The sequence below is a fragment of the Haliaeetus leucocephalus genome, unplaced genomic scaffold (genome assembly GCF_000737465.1).
Source record: "Haliaeetus leucocephalus isolate CR32 unplaced genomic scaffold, Haliaeetus_leucocephalus-4.0 Scaffold362, whole genome shotgun sequence".
In the NCBI taxonomy this organism is placed as follows: Eukaryota; Metazoa; Chordata; class Aves; order Accipitriformes; family Accipitridae; genus Haliaeetus; species Haliaeetus leucocephalus.
In genome coordinates this window covers 6,467,256-6,484,117 of record NW_010972798.1, presented here as the reverse complement: position 1 = coordinate 6,484,117, position 16,862 = coordinate 6,467,256, and the positions used below count along the sequence as shown (strand labels likewise).

The window sequence follows — 16,862 nt, the reverse complement described above, 5'->3', positions numbered from 1 at the left end:
ACATTTGCTGGTGTAGCAGTCCCATACAACAGTCTCTTCAAACAAAAGTAGCTCTCTTCAGCAGGGAGCACATCATAGTTTACAGATCAAGGTGAAAAACCAAAAGCCTCAAGATCCACTGCTCTCACTTAACCCTGCCCAGTGCAGCAACACAGCAAAGATCAGTGATGGACTCACAGCCTCCCATTCCTCTGGAGAAGAATAACATAATCTTGTTGTGTTTGTACAGCACCCATCACAAGTGCTATTATTCCCAGCCAGACCCATTGGTGCTACTGAATGCAAACAAAACTAGGGATGTTTGAGACAATCAAACAGCAGATGCAACAGAAATGAATTAATTTATATTTGAACAAAGGCAAAAGCCAATGGGAGGTTAAACATGACAAGCTTGACGGGAGTTCATTTGAAGACAGAGCTGAAGGGAGAGATGCCGAAATGGTACATTTCACTGCATACTGTGGAACTGAAAAATGAGCCAAAGCCATCTGAGATTTAAACAGTTACAGCCAAGGCGTTTATCTTAGTATCTAAGCTGTGACTCTTCAGGGCCAGCTTTATAATTCTCCTTAATACACACATCATGGAGACTTCTGCAGCATATAGGAACATACCATCAATCTGACTGACTGAACACCTTTGTACTTTTTATTATACAGACAGGTGCTGAAGCTTTATTTGTGCAAAGGCTGCTTTTTATCTATAGGGACAGGCTGGATAAGGGATAAATGTTAACAGAACAAACTTTATTAGCAACTTGAAATATTTAAAAAAGGGGTCTCCACAAATTAAATCTCTAGATGAGTTTAGCCACCCTAAAAAGTGGTAATTCAGTATTATACAGCCACAACAGGGACAATGGAACTACCAAATAGGTTCTAGCTGTTCTTTTTATGGCATTGATTATTTTTTTTTTTGATACATTCAAAGCATTATTGCATCAGAAAACATATCATGCATCTTTATGTTTCCAGACAAAGTCACCTGTATTTGTCATTTCTAGCTACATCTCAAAGGTGCACCAAATCTACAGTTTTATGGTTTTAGTTGCATGCTTTGCCTATATGCATGCTGAGATAATAAATATTAAATACAGGAAAGAACATAAGAGAACCAAACTGACATAAGGAATATTTTATGGCAGGTCTGTTATGTTCTGCCAGTTAAAGAGCTTGTCAAAAAATTGAGGTAACAACAGTGGCCACACCACTCAGCTGAGAAGCGCTCAAAATTCACGGAAGTTTTCAGAAATTCAAGTACACAAACACCAGCTGCAACTTGTCAGAAATGCCAGAGAAATTAGGTTGGCTGCATTTTATTAGTCTATTAGCTGGCGTTCACACAGCTCCTTGTAAATCCTTTTTCTCACTCGGGGCATATCTTCCTGGGAGAACTGAAAAGGCTGGTCTAAGGCGAGGCACTTGCAGTACTGAGGAAAAGGAAAAGGCTTGATTGAAAAAAAGGACGTTTACTATATGAACAATACAGGCCACCGATTTTTAAAAAGCAGTACTCTTACCTGGAGCACAAAAACCCCACAGTCACTGTCATTTTTCTGTTGTGGAATGCACTAAAAGGAAAAGAAACAAGAAGAGACACATTAGATCTTTTCTTATCCTTCTATTCTCTAAGTCCCGCTTAAAGTCCAAAAGGAGATTCGGCAAAACGATTGGGTATCTCGTTCTCAGAGCTAGCTGTTCTGCCACACTAGAAACTGGAGTTGTAATCACTTATTCTGATCCCAACTTTTGCAAGGTGACACTCAACACCTTGTTAGAATAACACCTAACATTTAGAAAAATATATAGTGTAGGACAGAAAACAAATTACAAATCTTTTTCAAGTTTATTTTCTTTTAGTGACCTACACAGAACAGCTTCTCAATTAGTTTAAATAAATGTTTGTACAGCATTATCTGCTTTACACAGGACCAAACTATATCAGCAGTCACACAGGCCTAGAGGAAGATTACTCTCAGCACCCATGCTACCAGCAGTGGCTTTCCTCCCCCAGCCACACCAAAGGGTCTCAAAGAACATGAAGAGTGGTACATCGTCAGACGACAGGACTGAGCAAGGCAGTCTCAAACGATAACTTTCAACTTTCATTATTTCTTCAAACATGCTCAATTTTGATATGTGGAGCTAAGAAGTTCCACTCACTAGTGCTGCTATGTCTCTGGCACTTGAAGAGGAAAAGTAATTATCTTTCCTCAGCTCCCAGATCTTCTACCTCACAGAATGCAGAAGGACAAACTCTGATTGCACAGGGTGTGCATGAGTGCAGAGAGGAATCATTTCATCATTGTATCAGCATCTAAAAATAATCCTGTGCGAGGAGGGAGCTGTTGGGAGTATGTCTAGTGTGCAATGACCTGTTTTATATCTTTGGAGCCATTATGGGATGGCTACGGAAATCACATATTCCCTCATTTACACTACATATGAGTTATTCCCTTTTATTGTTGCCAGACTTTGTTTACTTGTGATCAAATGCGATGTGCCACAAACAGCCCTGGGGACCAAAGCCCTCTATCCATAGCAAATATAAAATATAGGCAGCAGCAGCATTAGCTTGTTCCCTCCCTCACCAAATCCCATCCATTTGGCATAGTTCAGAACAGTCCTTTCGCGGGAAGTCAGGAAGCTGACTCTCCAGCTCATTCAGTCCCTGACCTTGTGCCAACACAGGCACCAGCTACAGGTTTTGCTGCAGGCTATTTAATTGTCCAGAGATCAGGCTCAGATCACCAAGTCACTTGCAGAAAGTATGAAAGACCTGGCAGGAGCTGAGCGAGCAACAGAGCTCTAATTCCCACGTGTAACCACTTGTGTCACTCCTAGCACCCTCCACATGGTCAGCATAAAAAAATTTACTACTGGTACAAATATATGGGTTTAGAAGTGTCGTGGTATAACCCAGCAGGCAGCTAAACACCACACAGCCGTTCAGTCACTCCCTTCCACAGTGGGGTGGGGGAAAGAATTGGGAAAAAAAAAGTAAAATTCATGGCTTGAGATAAAGACAGTTCAATAGGACAGAAAAGAAAGGGTAAATAATAATGATGATGATAGTAGTAGTAGTAATAATAATAGTAATAATAATAAATTAGAATATATAAAACAAGTGATGCACAATGCAATTGCTCACCACTCGCCAACCAATGCCCAACCAGTTCCCAAGCAGCGGCCCCTGGCCACCTTTCTTGCTAGTTTATATACTGAGCATGATGTCATATGGTATGGAATATCCCTTTGGCCAGTTTGGGTCAGCCATCCTGGCTGTGTCCCCTCCCAGCCTCTTGTGCACCCCTTACCCCTAGACTACTTGCTGGCAGGGCAGTATGAGAAGCTAAAATGTCCTTGACTTAGTGTAAACACTGCTTAGCAACAACTAAAACATCAGTGTGTTATCAACATTATTCTCATCCTAAATCCAAAACACAGCACTATACCAGCTACTAGGAAGAAAATTAACTCTATTCCAGCCAAAACCAGAGCAAGAAGCAGCCTCCTAAAATCTCCCAGAAAGTCAGACACCAGGGCTCAAAGTGCTGCCATTTACCTTTGTCACAGCAGTCTGCCAACCCTGAAGAAACTCGGGGCGATTCTTCTCTTTTGCTTCAGTCAGCAAATACTTTCGAATGTTCTTTAAAAAGGAAAGGGAAAAAAGCAACAATATTATTCACCAGCTAAAGAACAGGAGAGAGACATTGACATCTTTGCTGGTATCCTTTTGACAATGAGGACAAATTTCAGGTGAGCATTAAACATTAATTAGGAGCTGAGCTCAGATCTAGAGGTAAAGAAATGAACTCTGGTGGGTGCTGTGCCCTCTACCATCGAGGCTCATTTTGGTCTATCAAGGGGAGCTTTAACACCCCTCAGCCCCACTGTACACTGGTATACTTAATACTAGACTAGATGTGGCACTTAGGCACAGTCAGAGTGCTCTCAGCCATGCGGAGACACCCAGTGCAGTCTGGCATGTGTTCTCTCCTGGCTTACTTGGCTGACACCACGACCCTTACATTCAATATGATAGCATTTTCCTGCTTGAGTTCTGCAGCTAACCAACAAAGCTCTAGGGAGAGTTTTAATGACATACAGGAAAAAATAATCTGACACAGGCGAAGAGAAGAAAGCAAGATAAATGAGCCTATGGTCTTGGGTTAAGCAAATCCTTCTGCTTCTCTGTAAACAGGCTGGTGGTTTATAGCACAATTTAAACACACTCCAGCACACTAACATTCACCTTAGCGGGTAGATCACAGTGGAGTTTTGGGTATTGGCCCCCCTTTCTCTACAAAGGGCAGGAATAAAAGTATCTTGTGTTTGTGATACATTTAAGTGCAAATGCCTTGCCTGAAGCAGGATGGGAGAGGCCACATTGCAAGACTGCAGGAGAGACTGTAGGGCTGCTCAGAGGGACCCCTGGTTTATGCAAGTGCAGAAGCTGGAGAGCATGAGGTCTCTCGCTCCCAGAACAAACATTAGCTTCATCCTCAGCAAATGCCAGTAGGAAACTAGTATCTTCATTCAGAAGTCCTAGCTGGGAACTCTCCTGGGTACAATAATTACTACTCTTCTGTAAACCAACAACTACACACAGTTAGAAGTAGAGGGCTGCTGCATCAAGCAAGCAATTAAGTTGACAAAATTAGCTTTTGTAAGAGGGTCATCACAATTTGCTAGTCCCAGCAAAAATTTTCTGGCTGCTTTTTACTAGGAAGATTGATAATTTAACTTCAGCGTTCAGGTTGCAGCTTTGAAAGGTTGCTGGGTTATAATCAGAGGTGCATACCCCGTACCAATGCAAGCAGAGGAAAAAGGCAACATGCTGTTAATAACACAGTAACACATAAAGCCCACTGGGCAGCACCACAGAATCTTCCGTCCTCTTCTCTCACCCAGGCAACCTCCCCCCAAAACGACCACAATTTATTATTTCCTAAACACAAGTCGCTCAGCAGTTGAAAGAACTGCCTTTACTCTCCTTCTGGCTAGCCTGCTTCCCTATGGCACTTGGCTTTGAGCCCCTGCTTTTTGTGGGAGTGACAAGACAGAGCCACAAAAGGTGTGCTGATTACACGGTCAGGCTAATTGGGGAACAGGCAATCTGACCTCAACTCCCAGCTCTGGTGTGACCCTCGAGGTCTGTGCTTCAGCCTCCTCAGCAGGACAAGCTGATTCTCATTTCATACATGGCAGGACAACAACACTGCATTTAAAGTTTAAGGCTGAACAGAAAAAGGGAGGGTTGTTTGTTTAAGAAAACAGTTCAAACTTTGCAGACACAGCTGACACTCTTACCTCTACACAAAACTTAAAATGAATGCCTTGGGAATCATAAAATGAAATAATTCGATTGGGGATGTTCACAGTAATGAGGGACCAGTGGACTTCCAGGTGAATAGGAATTAACAAGAGAGTCTTTTTGAACAAGTCCACCTAGTAAGAAGAACAACTTGCATTAGAGACAATTCCACAGGCAGAACACAGCAAAGCAAGAGATTAATCTTGTCTAAGTCTCCTCTCCGCCACCCCGTAACTGAAGTCTTTTTTTGCCCTCTCCACTCTTTCACCACATTCTTCATGTTTATCTCATAGATGACTTACTAGCAGGCACAAAAATACAGTTACAGCCCAGAAAGTGGCTAAGGAGCATTGTACAGCACCAGTTAGTCACCACTGTATTTGTGGCAAAATTCCGCTCACATTGCACGTCAGTATCTGCGTCGAAGTGGGATTTCTTAATCGAGCCTCAATTTGGGTTAGCGACATATCTTCAGTAATGACTCTCCTGCAGTGTGAGCACCACTGATTTCTATCAGAGCTGCATCATGGATAGGTGACAGATGAAGCAGTTGTGATTACAAACACCCCACAAAACCAGCAAGCTGGTGCAGTTTGACTCCCTCTGCCATAACACAGGCTCTGTGACCTGTCAGAGGAAGGCAGAGGAGTGCACGATGTTTTGGTGAGCAGAGAAAAGGAGGGGGTGAAGGCAGAGCAGATTCATCCCTTCTTGAACTCAACTTTGTAGCAGATGTACTGTGGTCACAGGCAAGAAAACAAGGGGGAAGGTCTTAAAGTACAGAACAAGTAGATCAGATACAACACCCCCGGTGTCTGTGTGGCAGATGAGCCCTTATGCTTTTGGAAGGCAGCCAAGCCAGGGCCTTTCATGATCTTCCTTCTCCCAGCTCCTCTCGAAACGGGTGTCTAATTGCTGGGTTTTTGGTGGTACAGTCCAGAAAATAAGCAAAAATAGAATACTGAACTAAATGAACTCATCCTGTGGGAAGATTTTCTATGCTGCCTTTTTTTTTTTCTAAGCACTGTGCAATTTGAACAGTACATAATTGCTGCACTACTGGTAAAGCCAGGTTGTTTGTAGAAAAGAAAAGTGTATTTTTTGAATAACAGTGGGAAGCTGAAGACACAAAAAGGTCTGAGCGTTCACAGCAGTTATCAGCCAAGCCTTGCTCACAACAGTACTTTGATTGTCACAAGCATTGATGATCCCTGCTCCCACCTGCAACTCCCAACTGCTTCCTGACCAGATTACAGCACACTCGCTCCACAACAATCCATCATTCTTGGAGAGAAGCAAAGAGATGTTAGCCAGCAGCAAGCCGAGCCCACAAAGGAAAACTGGAATAAGATAAATGAACTACACTTTCTGTGATGTCCAGCAATAGCAGAGCCATGCTAAACTCAAGGGTCTTCATATAAGCCCTAGTTGTGGGATTGCTGCAGGCGTGCAAACCTGTAGCAGAAGAGTGGAAAGAAGCAGCCAAAAGCTGGAAGGGTGTTTAGTTAAGACCTGATGTACAGAAAGAACACTGGCAACCTAGATTCACTTCACCGAGAGCGCAGTCGGCTAGCTGACATGGCAGTGGACCACAGCAGGAGTGCCAATCTGATTGGTGGCCAGAAGGGACAGACACAAACAGGAGCTTTGACACCACTGCGGCTAGAGGCAGAAGAGCATGTCCTTCTAGGCTCTGGCCTCACGCATCCCAGGAGAGCACACTTATAAAACCTGGTACAATACTCTGGTGTGTTTAAAAAGCAGAAACAAGTTCCCCTTAATTGCATGTTGTAGGACAAAGCAGTCTACTAAATCCTTCCAATAGAAACTTCTTAGTTCTCATTCTTGCTTTACAGATTCTTCAGAAATTTAAGTGTAAATGTCTAAACAACTGTCCTGCTCTCATCTGGTCCCTCCTCAGCAGCAACAGGAATACAGGTTCTGCTTTCAGCATCTACCTTCACTTTGGGGGTTTCTGCAAAAACTTGGGTTGCTGGAGAAAAAGAACATTTAAAAAAAAAATCTGGGAATATTAAGCACCAATATTCAGTCTCTCTTTAAAGAGATTTTGATAAACTATATGAATAGATTTTATATTTGGATAATGAGTTCATCTCTAGCATTTCACAGATGCGTGCTATTTAAGTGCTTCTGCAAAAAGATCGTACATTCAAACATGGTCCTTGATTAGCCTTGCCTCATCTCCCATATAAGAAAGGACAAATGTTCACAGAAAAAAAGAAAGCACTGCTCTTTGTATTAGCTACCTCAGAAAATATCACAACCTATGATCTGGTATGGGTTCTGGAAAGTAAGGTGAATTCTGTTCTTGTCATGTGAACAACAGTTTGGCTTATTAACTATGGGTTTCTAACTTCTGCTTTCTAGGACCTGTATGTGTTACTCTGGAGTAACAATTTGATTTTATCAAACAATCCCAGTTTGAGACTAAAGGAAGAAGCAGAATTAAGTCAGCTCTCCTGTAGATTAGTGTACCTGGCACTGTCAGGAGCAGTAAGAGACATTCCTTGCAGCTAAATTAACAGCTTGCATAAAAATACACAGAGAGATAACCTACCACTGAAGATGAAGCCATTCAAAGTACATTTTCACAACATAACCATACTAACTTCAATAGTGCTACCCTACTATTTTTATTAACCTCTCCCCCACTTTGTATAGCTCCTTTGCAAACCCATCCTTTGCAGATAACACATTGTAACCCAGTTTCAAGTTAGTGATTCAACCCAGCCCAAAAGAACCAGAGCACTGACGACAGAGTTGAAGGGTACCTTTTTAGTCCATCGTTTTACCCCATTATATCCTTTGGTTACGAGCTGTCTATGAAAAAAGCTGTTAAAGAAATGAACCTAAAAAAGAGAGAGAGGAGGAATGAGCACAGAAATCTTCATGCACAGTAATTCCCCTTCCCCCAAGATAATTTATACAAAACAACTTGTAATGAGACAATATTTAATGCAGGTTTAGAAATACAACCCCAGCAGGGACAAACAGAGGCTGTGCCAAGCCTAAACTATTGCTGTTCTTCAGCAAGCAAATAAAGTAAGCCTTAGTTCCCTATAATATATGATGTGAGCCACCGCAGCATTCATATTTACACTTTTGTATCTTCAGGCATATCATGTTTAATTTTTTGTTGGGGACAGACTTGGGAGAAAAACAGGAGGACAAGGAGTTAGCTTTTATTGTTCTTTACAGGGATTAAGGAAGAGAACACTGGACTGGCAAAGCTGGGGTGGTGGAGAAGGAAGTAACTTCTGGTTTTAGCTGCTGGAAGCTCTGAGACTCAAAAAAAAGAAAAAAATTGATCAAAACAGTTACGAGAATTAATCCAACAACACGGTCATTTGTGCTGAACTACTTAACTATGACCAGCTCCAGACAAAAACAATATTCTGCTATTTAAAAGCATTTTTAAGTTATAACATATCCATTTTGTAACTAAAACCCTGCATTTATGGCAAAAAAACATAGGCTTTTGTTAAAAAAAATTATTTACCTCCAGGTTAACACTATTACTCCCTGTGCTTAGCTTCTTGCAATTACAGGAATAGATTAATACAAATGTAAATCTGCAACATCTGTTTTTAATAATTCTGCTAGTGTAGAGGTGGTAGAAGGCTTGAGTTATTACTTGAAAAAAAAGTTAGAAAATTCAGCATCTCAAAACACAGTGTCTAACACCCATTAGCTATGCCAGCAGACTTCAAAACCACATTCTGAGGTACCAGCACAAAATCTCCCATGAGGATTTCAATTATGCACTATGAAGAAAAAGCAGACACAAGCAAACAGATACAATCTCCAATACCACAACCCTAGCACACACTCGGGAAGTACAGAGAATACTAATGAAGAATCACCATCACCACCAATCAAAGCAACAACGCTCTTTCTTCTGAGCTTGAAGATTTTAAAAGTTACGTTCTGCAGAGCTCATCTAAAAATGGCTTTGTTTGGGTCTTCCTTTGTGGTCTCACCTGAAAATTGCTCAGTGCTACTAGTAAACAGATGGCTTTTTATAATTGCCATTGCTGCAAATTTAGTCACAGAAGGGGGGGTGTTTTCTTGATTATTTTTTTTTCTTTTTTTCAACTGCCACCAACAGTTAGACACTGCAGTTGGAAAGCAGTAAGTATTCTGTTGAGGATGCACAAACCAAAGAAAGTATTGCACAGTCAATACTGCCAAGGAACCAAGCAGCTCTGCATCAATTCACATTCACCAGGCAGGCAGCTGACACAGTTTGAGCTGTTACGGCCCCCACAGCTGCGAGGTGGGTGGGTGGGTGAGTGCAAGCAGCACATGTGCATGGTTCAGATGCTACCATTCATGATTTGTCATCTCAGCAGAAATCCATCTTCATCAGAAATTTCAGCTGAAACACCAGCTGAAACTTGTTGAGCAAGGGCACAGATAAAGCACTTCGGAAGCAGATAAGCTGGAGACAGAAACCTCTAGGGGAGAAAGGAGAGTGGGATGGGCAAAAACAGGGCACCTGTCTTCTACAGGTACATCAGTAACATCAGGCTACCATAAAGACCACCTGCAGAACCAATTCAGTAAGTTCCTAAAACAAAAGCCACAGCACTGAAAACTATTTTAGCACAGGCAAGGAAGAAAATTTGAGCAGTAGATAGCAACAAATTGTAATGGAAACACTCAGAACATCATTGAGCTAAATCTCGATTCTGTATCTGAAATATTCAATGTTTCACCCTTCCCTCTCAATCTCTCATTAGGTACATTTGCATAATAACAAAAACCCTCACCTTTTCAGGGACTGCATCCATTACGAGTTCACCATACATGTTAATTATCTGTAAGAGTTAGTAAATATTTGAATATGTAGAGAATACTTCTGAAAAACTTTAATTCACAAGTTCCCATAAAACGTAGGACCCTTGACGCTTAAAACAGCAACAGGGAAGTGAGCAATTATAGTAACATTTTGCTGTAGTCTGAAGGACAAGCACTTGGGAACTAATAGTGGTCAGCCCAGAGAGAGACTGTAACTGGCTGCTTGAAGTCTGCCTCAATCTGAAACGCAGTTTAATTCAATTTAAGTCTATTGGTGCATGCCCTGGGCACTGCAGCCTTCTTGTTTTTTTGGCTGTGGGCCACAGTCTGCTGTTTCATTCTACTCTTCTTGTAATTTGCTCAAGCTTGGGGATGGGGAAAGATGCTAAAACCTATATGGGTAGCCACTATTTTCTCAAAATACTGCAATATCATTTCTTCAGAAGGAAGCAGTTTAGGTTTGACACCTCCCACCTTCCAGACTTGTAACCACTATTATTGCAACTTGTAACCACTATTATTGCACCTGCCATTGTAAGAGCTGCTCAACACTTCTTTTACTTCTGAAAAGTAAGGACAGTCCACCTATCACGTAGCAGAAGGTGAACAACTGATATCCTAATATAAACGCGCTAAAAAGGGGTAAGGAAGCACATAAACACCAAGTATCTCTGACCTGGTCATTCAGCCAGTTCTGGCCTTCCAGTGTAGCTAAATCATCCATATCTAGCATGTGCTTATTATAGAAGACCCGGAAATTGCAAGTGGAGGTTTTTGGATGTTTTTCCCGATACTTCATGATTTCCCTGGTGATAAAAGGTTTTCTAAAACAGGATTGAAAAGGTAGAAAAAAAAAAAGTCAAGGTCATGTCAAATGGACTTCTGTTCTGCTAGGCATTAGACATGGAGCGTGCAGTAGCAATGCAAAACAATTTGTCCTTTACAAAGTCTAGAATTTGATACTGCTACACACCTATGGGAGAAATCTTCATTAAAGACTTCTTTTAATCTTCCCATGACATCTTTTTCACAGAGTGGTACTAAACTGCCATATTTCTTCATAACTTCATCTAGGAATCCTTTAAATATATCAGAAAAATGAAAGTGCAAACATATAAAAAAAACCTTCCAAGTTCACTAGTCCAATAAAGCAGTCATTTCTTCCAAGTACAAGCAGCAATGATTCTGCACCCAACCAACACACAGCACCACACATGGCAAGTATCTATTTAAGAAAACTAAGTTCAAATTGGCAACATTAAATAAAAGCGGGGGTAGGGGAAGAAGGACAAAAATAAAAAAGCAGGAATCTGATCACTCAGCTTTACAGGAAGAGATCAGACCCCATTCTTGCCATATACACACATATCTACATCAAACTAATTATACCAGTGCTACGAGGAGAATCCATCCCCCTGCCTATTTCAATTTGCATCTTAAATAATTTTACTGCAATATGAAAAGCCATCAGTTTCTGCAACAGTTTTCATTGAAAACCCAGTATCTTGTCCTTACGGTATGCAGAATTACTCTCCTCAAATGTAAGCAGCCTTGGCTGCCAGAGTGTTTGCAGTCTGTTCAGTTCCTCTGCAGCCACCACAGTGAATGGAAAAGGCACCAGACAGACTCTGAGCAAGTTTAACTCATTTACCCTTGTACCCTAGGGATGGCATTTAAGGTGACATGGACAGCCGTGTCAGCCTGCCATTGCCTGGGAAAGCACTGGGCAACCATAACAACAGAAGCAAAGGGTATTGACTAGGAATAATGAAGATATGAATGCTGGAGGAATTAAAAAACCTAGGAAATTTTTTTTTCTTTTTCCTCATACACAAGACTGGAACACTGGAGACATAAACCCCACCCAAGCATCCAAAACGACTTTGAGAATGAATGAGAATGGAAAACAGGATTTCAACACTTGCTAGTAAGAGAAAAAAGACCAAGTTGTCCAGCTTTCTGAAAATGAATTTTCAAATGCAGCAACAAACACATGTGCTGCGTACAGAAAGCTGGATCTGAGATCAGAGTCCAGGGAAATTACACTAACCCAAACTCCAGGACTCTTCTCAGGCTGGCGTGTGAGAGCAGAGAGCATCACTGGACAGTGCAGTGTATGTTCAGCTCTCTGCTTACTAAGGCTTTAACAATATTTCCTGAAAACTTTCAAAGATCAGGATGGGAAGAAGCAAGACAAGAGAAACATCTAACAGAAAAAAGTGTCAGAAGAACAGCAGTTAAGAAAAGCATAAAAAAAGAAAGGAGAGAGACCAAGGACAAAACACAAAGAGTCGAGAAAAGCAGTGAAGATATAGCAAGAAGTACACCTGGATGTGCGACAGAAGGAAGGGAGGATTGAAGAGCAAGATCAGACAACAAGGAAGCATTCTTCATGGGAAAGTAACCTCCCTCGCAATTCCGCCACACACTTGCCTAACAACTTTTATCCCTTACATCTTAGTAGACTGTGACAGGGAGGGTATTTCTCACTCTGGCTAGAAGTCTAGATAGACAATGCATGTGGCTTATAAGTGTACCTTATTCTCTTTTAATATATAAAATTTTTAAAAGCTTTTTATTCATACACACAGAGGAAGGATTGTTCTTGTAGTTACAACTAACAGCAGCAGAGCTCCAGGAGACCTCTAGCTAGACTCTGACCTCACTTGGGCTGGTGTAGCTGAATAGCTCAAGGAGGAAAATACAAAGTTCAGACCAGGTGCAAGATCAGACACCCATCACGAACAGGATTTACCATGGAGCTCTGTTTGATACCTAATACCACATCAGAACGCACTAACTATTGCGGCCCATTAACATCTGAGTTCAGCTGCCGCAGAGAAATTCAAAACCCAAGAGCATCCCTAACATCTCCTTCATGCATCTACCCTAGGAACTCTTGCCAGATTAGCAGTATCTTTTAGGGTGCAGTTAATGATTAACAACACTCCTAAACAGGCAAGAACTCCTGTACATAGTTATACCAAAATTAGAATTCTTTTTTACAGCTTTTCAACTGAGGAAACTCAGAAGTGCTATATTATCAAGTATGAATGTGTACGTAGTGTAGATTTCAATCCTCGGAGAGGAACCCTCAACTCTGAAGGAAATGGAAACTGGTCTCACCTACTTCATGCAGAACCCAGGAAAGAATTCTCTTAAAATTAACAAGGATGGGAAAGTTTAGTGCATTTGCTGTCTGTCTTTTTAATTTTATCTTTTTAAGTTATTCAGGCCTCCCATGAACAAGAACATGACTGCCTATCAGACCACAAAACTTTGACCTTTGCCACCCTGATACAGTCTTGGTTCTGGACTGTTACAGAAGGACTACATCCCTTTTTCTGCTGGACAAACGTTAAAATCCATTGCAGCAGTGGTCTGTTCACTGCGGTACCACAGTTTCTCTCAATTTCTCACATGGCGCCTGGTCCTTCCTGGATCACATAAAGCCAGCCGCAGAGAAACACATTCCACACTAACTTGTGGATATGGAAAGCTAAATCATCTTTTGAGGTTCAATACCTCCTTCTTCACGTTTTGCTTTAGAGAATCAATTGCATAATTGAAGGACAAAAAGGCAGGCAAAAAAATCAGAGCATGTCAAACTTTGGACAACCCCTTTAACACTAGCTGACACCAGCTTCAGGTTTATGGGAATCTATGAAGCCAATTTCTCCAAAGGAAGACTTCAGTTACCAGAACACCATTAAACTTGAACATCATGTTAATGGTACTAGGTGGCGTAACGTGTTAGCTTACTGCTCCTTACTATGTGTATAGTATGCTGCTATACATAAATAAGACACTGATTACTATTTTTACCATGTTCCTCTTTAGAGAGACTATCAAATACTGCATGCTCAGCATTGAGTAAAAAAATCCCAAAGCCTTTTTGCTGAACCTTTGCTAAGACTAGTCTTGCCTTTTTAAAAAATATTGTCTAATAAGATTCATTAAGCCTACTTTAGGAACAATAGTAGAGAAAACTAAGTGACAATGAACAATATTTGGCTATTAAAACCTGAGATTCATTAAGTGATTTAGTTTTGGTCTAAGAGCAAAGGAAGAGAGGATAAGGCTGGAAGTAAGTATTAGAACACTAAAGATTTTCAGAAACCAAGTTAAGAGTAATAATTGTCAAACATTTAAAAAATTGGAAGCTTTAACCCCATATCATCTTCTGAAACCACATGACAGAAGACATTTAGAATGTCTATCAACAATTTTCCACAAAGATTCCAATTAAATTACATTGTATTCTCTAAACCAAAAGAAGCAGAGACACCATTCAACTATCCTTCAAAATAGCTTGTCAGATAAGCATTGATTTGTCCTTCCTTCATGCAGCTCTCCTCTTTGCAGCCTCATTTCATTAAATGTTATGCTAAGCACCCTTTACAATTCACAGTAAGAAACCATTTTAATAAAGGAATTAACAGAACATGTAAACTCCACGATACATCCAGTAGTTTTCAGGAACTCCTGGAAGCCCTAAGATATATAAAAGGTATACCACAAAGCCATGTTGCCAACTGCTCATCAGCCACCCGGGAAGATTTCTGACTGTTCCTTTTGCCTCCTTTCCGAGTTCCTGATTTTAGTCCTGTGCTTTCTGGTGAAGGCTCCTCAAGAGGACTTTTACAGTAAGGGTGATCTAGTAACTTTGCACTAAAAATGTCCAGGTTTAAGGAGCCCTCTACTTCCATCTGGCTAGAGCTGTCCTCATTTTGTGCCAGCTCCATGGATAAAGGTCCATTTGCAAAATTATCATTGACATCAGAATCCTGCAAAGAGGATTGCAACAGCATCATTCCATCTACACCCATAAACTCATTAGATTCTGCGTCATCTTGATCTGAACCAGCAATTTCTTTTCCTGCCATGGAGACGAAAATGTCAGAGCAATGATCCTCTGCCAGAGCCCCATTGGTCTCCACCTGGTGCAAGGTCTCTGCCTCCGGAGAAGCTCTAGTGTGCAGTTCTGGCAGGACAGCATCCACACTGCCATCCTGCCCTCCGGATTCTGGCCCCTCAGAACACAGCTCAGCACGCAGTAACACATCCTGCGTACCACAGATCTCAGGTGCACATATTTCGTTCTCCTCACCTAAAGATTTGGTTGTATTATTGTTCATATCTGATAAGCTGTACCAGTTCCAAAGACGTTTACTTTTAGATTTCCAGTAGGAAAGCCAATTACACAATCCACTTTCAAAATCCCGCTGGAGTGTCTCTTGATGGTCCCTCGTAACTTTCTCCACCCACCTTGGTTTGATTTTTCTCAATTTGCAGGTTTTGCTTCTTGCTCGAAGTTTTGGGGATTTTATAATTCTATACCAAAACCTAACCATAGAAAGTTTCTTATGCATCATAAAGAAAGATCTCTTTTTTACAGTATGATGGTTAAATTTGGACCTCTTTATAGTTGTCAAGGGGCCACAAGTTCCATTCCACTCCCTTTGCAACAGCATTTCCTTTTATAGTTGTTTAAAACTATTAGGACTGTGTTGCCCTCACCATTATTGCTCTCCTCCCTGCTATATACAAAACCAGCTTTCTTTACAGGTAAGGCAGCACCATCCAGCGTACCACATGAGACATAATGGATATTGCCAGAGATGCTATTAAAAATAGCGACAGTTTCAAATTCTTCATTCAAGCGATCTTCACTCTGAAAGGATTCATTGTTGAGTTTTCTTACTGCTTCTCCAGAGGGGCTTTGGGCTTCGTGATAGGGATGGGATCTTTTTGCTCTCAATAGTTTTGTAAGGAAAGCTGTATAGTTCAACAGTAGGTTTTTGATCGGTTTCTGCATTTAGAGGCACATCAGGAGCCCACTTGCTTTGGAGCTCAAGTGCCTGCCTTCCGCACTGCAGCCTTCTGTACAGTTTGTTGTGATTTAAGCTCACGACTAGCTGAGCACTCTGTCTTTTCTTCTTAGCTAGGAAAAATTGCTTTTGGAAGCAGTATTTCCCAAGCTTCCCAAATCCAGTGGTCCATCTTCTAGACTGGGCCAGCAACTGATTCCTTTTCCAAAGCAAATGTCTTCTATGGTTTTTCATTTTTCTGCTGCATTATGATCTTGAAAAACAGCTGAAAGAATAAGGGAAATGAATTCAGAGTTATCTGGACTGTAACATAATAGCAAAACACTAAGGCACATTCCTCAGGCAACACGCCTATCTAAAATTCCACCTGTCCTCCAAACACAATCCCACACTCCCTAGGACATTCTCACTTGCACCAAAAGGAAAAAGAAGCAAGAGTTGCAATGCCTTGGTGTGTAAACGGGGTCTTCTCATTTACCTTCCCTTGAGGTAAAGCAATAAACAGGCAATCCCCACCCAGCCCATGCTCCCTATATGTAATTTCTGACTCTCTAGCCTGAGGTTAAATCTCTCTCAATACGCACGTTGTAGTGCAAGCACGGTTAACTAGCTTGCCTCAAAAGGCTTTTGAAAAACAAAACTTTGAAGTCCAAGTTAGTCAACATGTGTGTGCAGGTACCCAATTCCATCAGCATTGTACAAAGTGAATGCTTATTCTTGTGCAATAAATGTTAGCAGGCACTCTGAAGACACTTCACACACTCACAAAGATTTTTCCCTTAAAGGAACAGCAATGTACATACTGCCACAGAAATTTTGATTCTCTGACTAGATAAAGAATGACAGGGCTTACTCTGTGAAGTGGTACCTCTATATTTACAGCAACAGCTCACT

General features: G+C 41.2%; 1 protein-coding gene across 9 annotated transcripts; it reads right to left on the bottom strand.

Annotated features, from left to right (window-relative positions):
- Positions 1-322: 322 nt before the first annotated feature.
- On the bottom strand, positions 323-16,293 carry LOC104835132 (sentrin-specific protease 5-like). Of its 9 annotated transcripts, none has more exons than XM_010572961.1 (9): positions 15,658-16,293; positions 11,111-11,216; positions 10,814-10,961; positions 10,110-10,157; positions 8,109-8,186; positions 5,313-5,450; positions 3,565-3,648; positions 1,520-1,570; positions 323-1,429 (listed from the first exon to the last, which is right to left on the bottom strand). In XM_010572961.1, exons 1-9 carry the CDS (start codon positions 15,953-15,955, stop codon positions 1,319-1,321), a joined length of 1,062 nt encoding a protein of 353 aa, XP_010571263.1. In that variant the 5' UTR covers positions 15,956-16,293; the 3' UTR covers positions 323-1,318. The 9 variants fall into 9 exon arrangements, 8 of the variants coding, with proteins under 8 accessions (XP_010571263.1, XP_010571260.1, XP_010571262.1 ...); XM_010572958.1 differs by having other exon boundaries at positions 14,654-16,229; XM_010572960.1 differs by having other exon boundaries at positions 15,248-16,229.
- Between the last annotated feature and the right edge of the window lie 569 nt (positions 16,294-16,862).

Bases quoted from the DNA above. Each gene is read 5' to 3' on its own strand.
- LOC104835132 (XM_010572958.1), bottom strand. From the start codon at position 15,611: ATGCTGTTGCAAAGGGAGTGGAATGGAACTTGTGGCCCCTTGACAACT. The intron at 1,571-3,564 runs GTAAATGGCAGC...TTTTCCTTTTAG, and splicing joins GGCAGACTGCTGTGACAAAG to TGCATTCCACAACAGAAAAA. The intron at 1,430-1,519 runs GTAAGAGTACTG...CCTTTTCCTCAG, and splicing joins GTGGGGTTTTTGTGCTCCAG to TACTGCAAGTGCCTCGCCTT.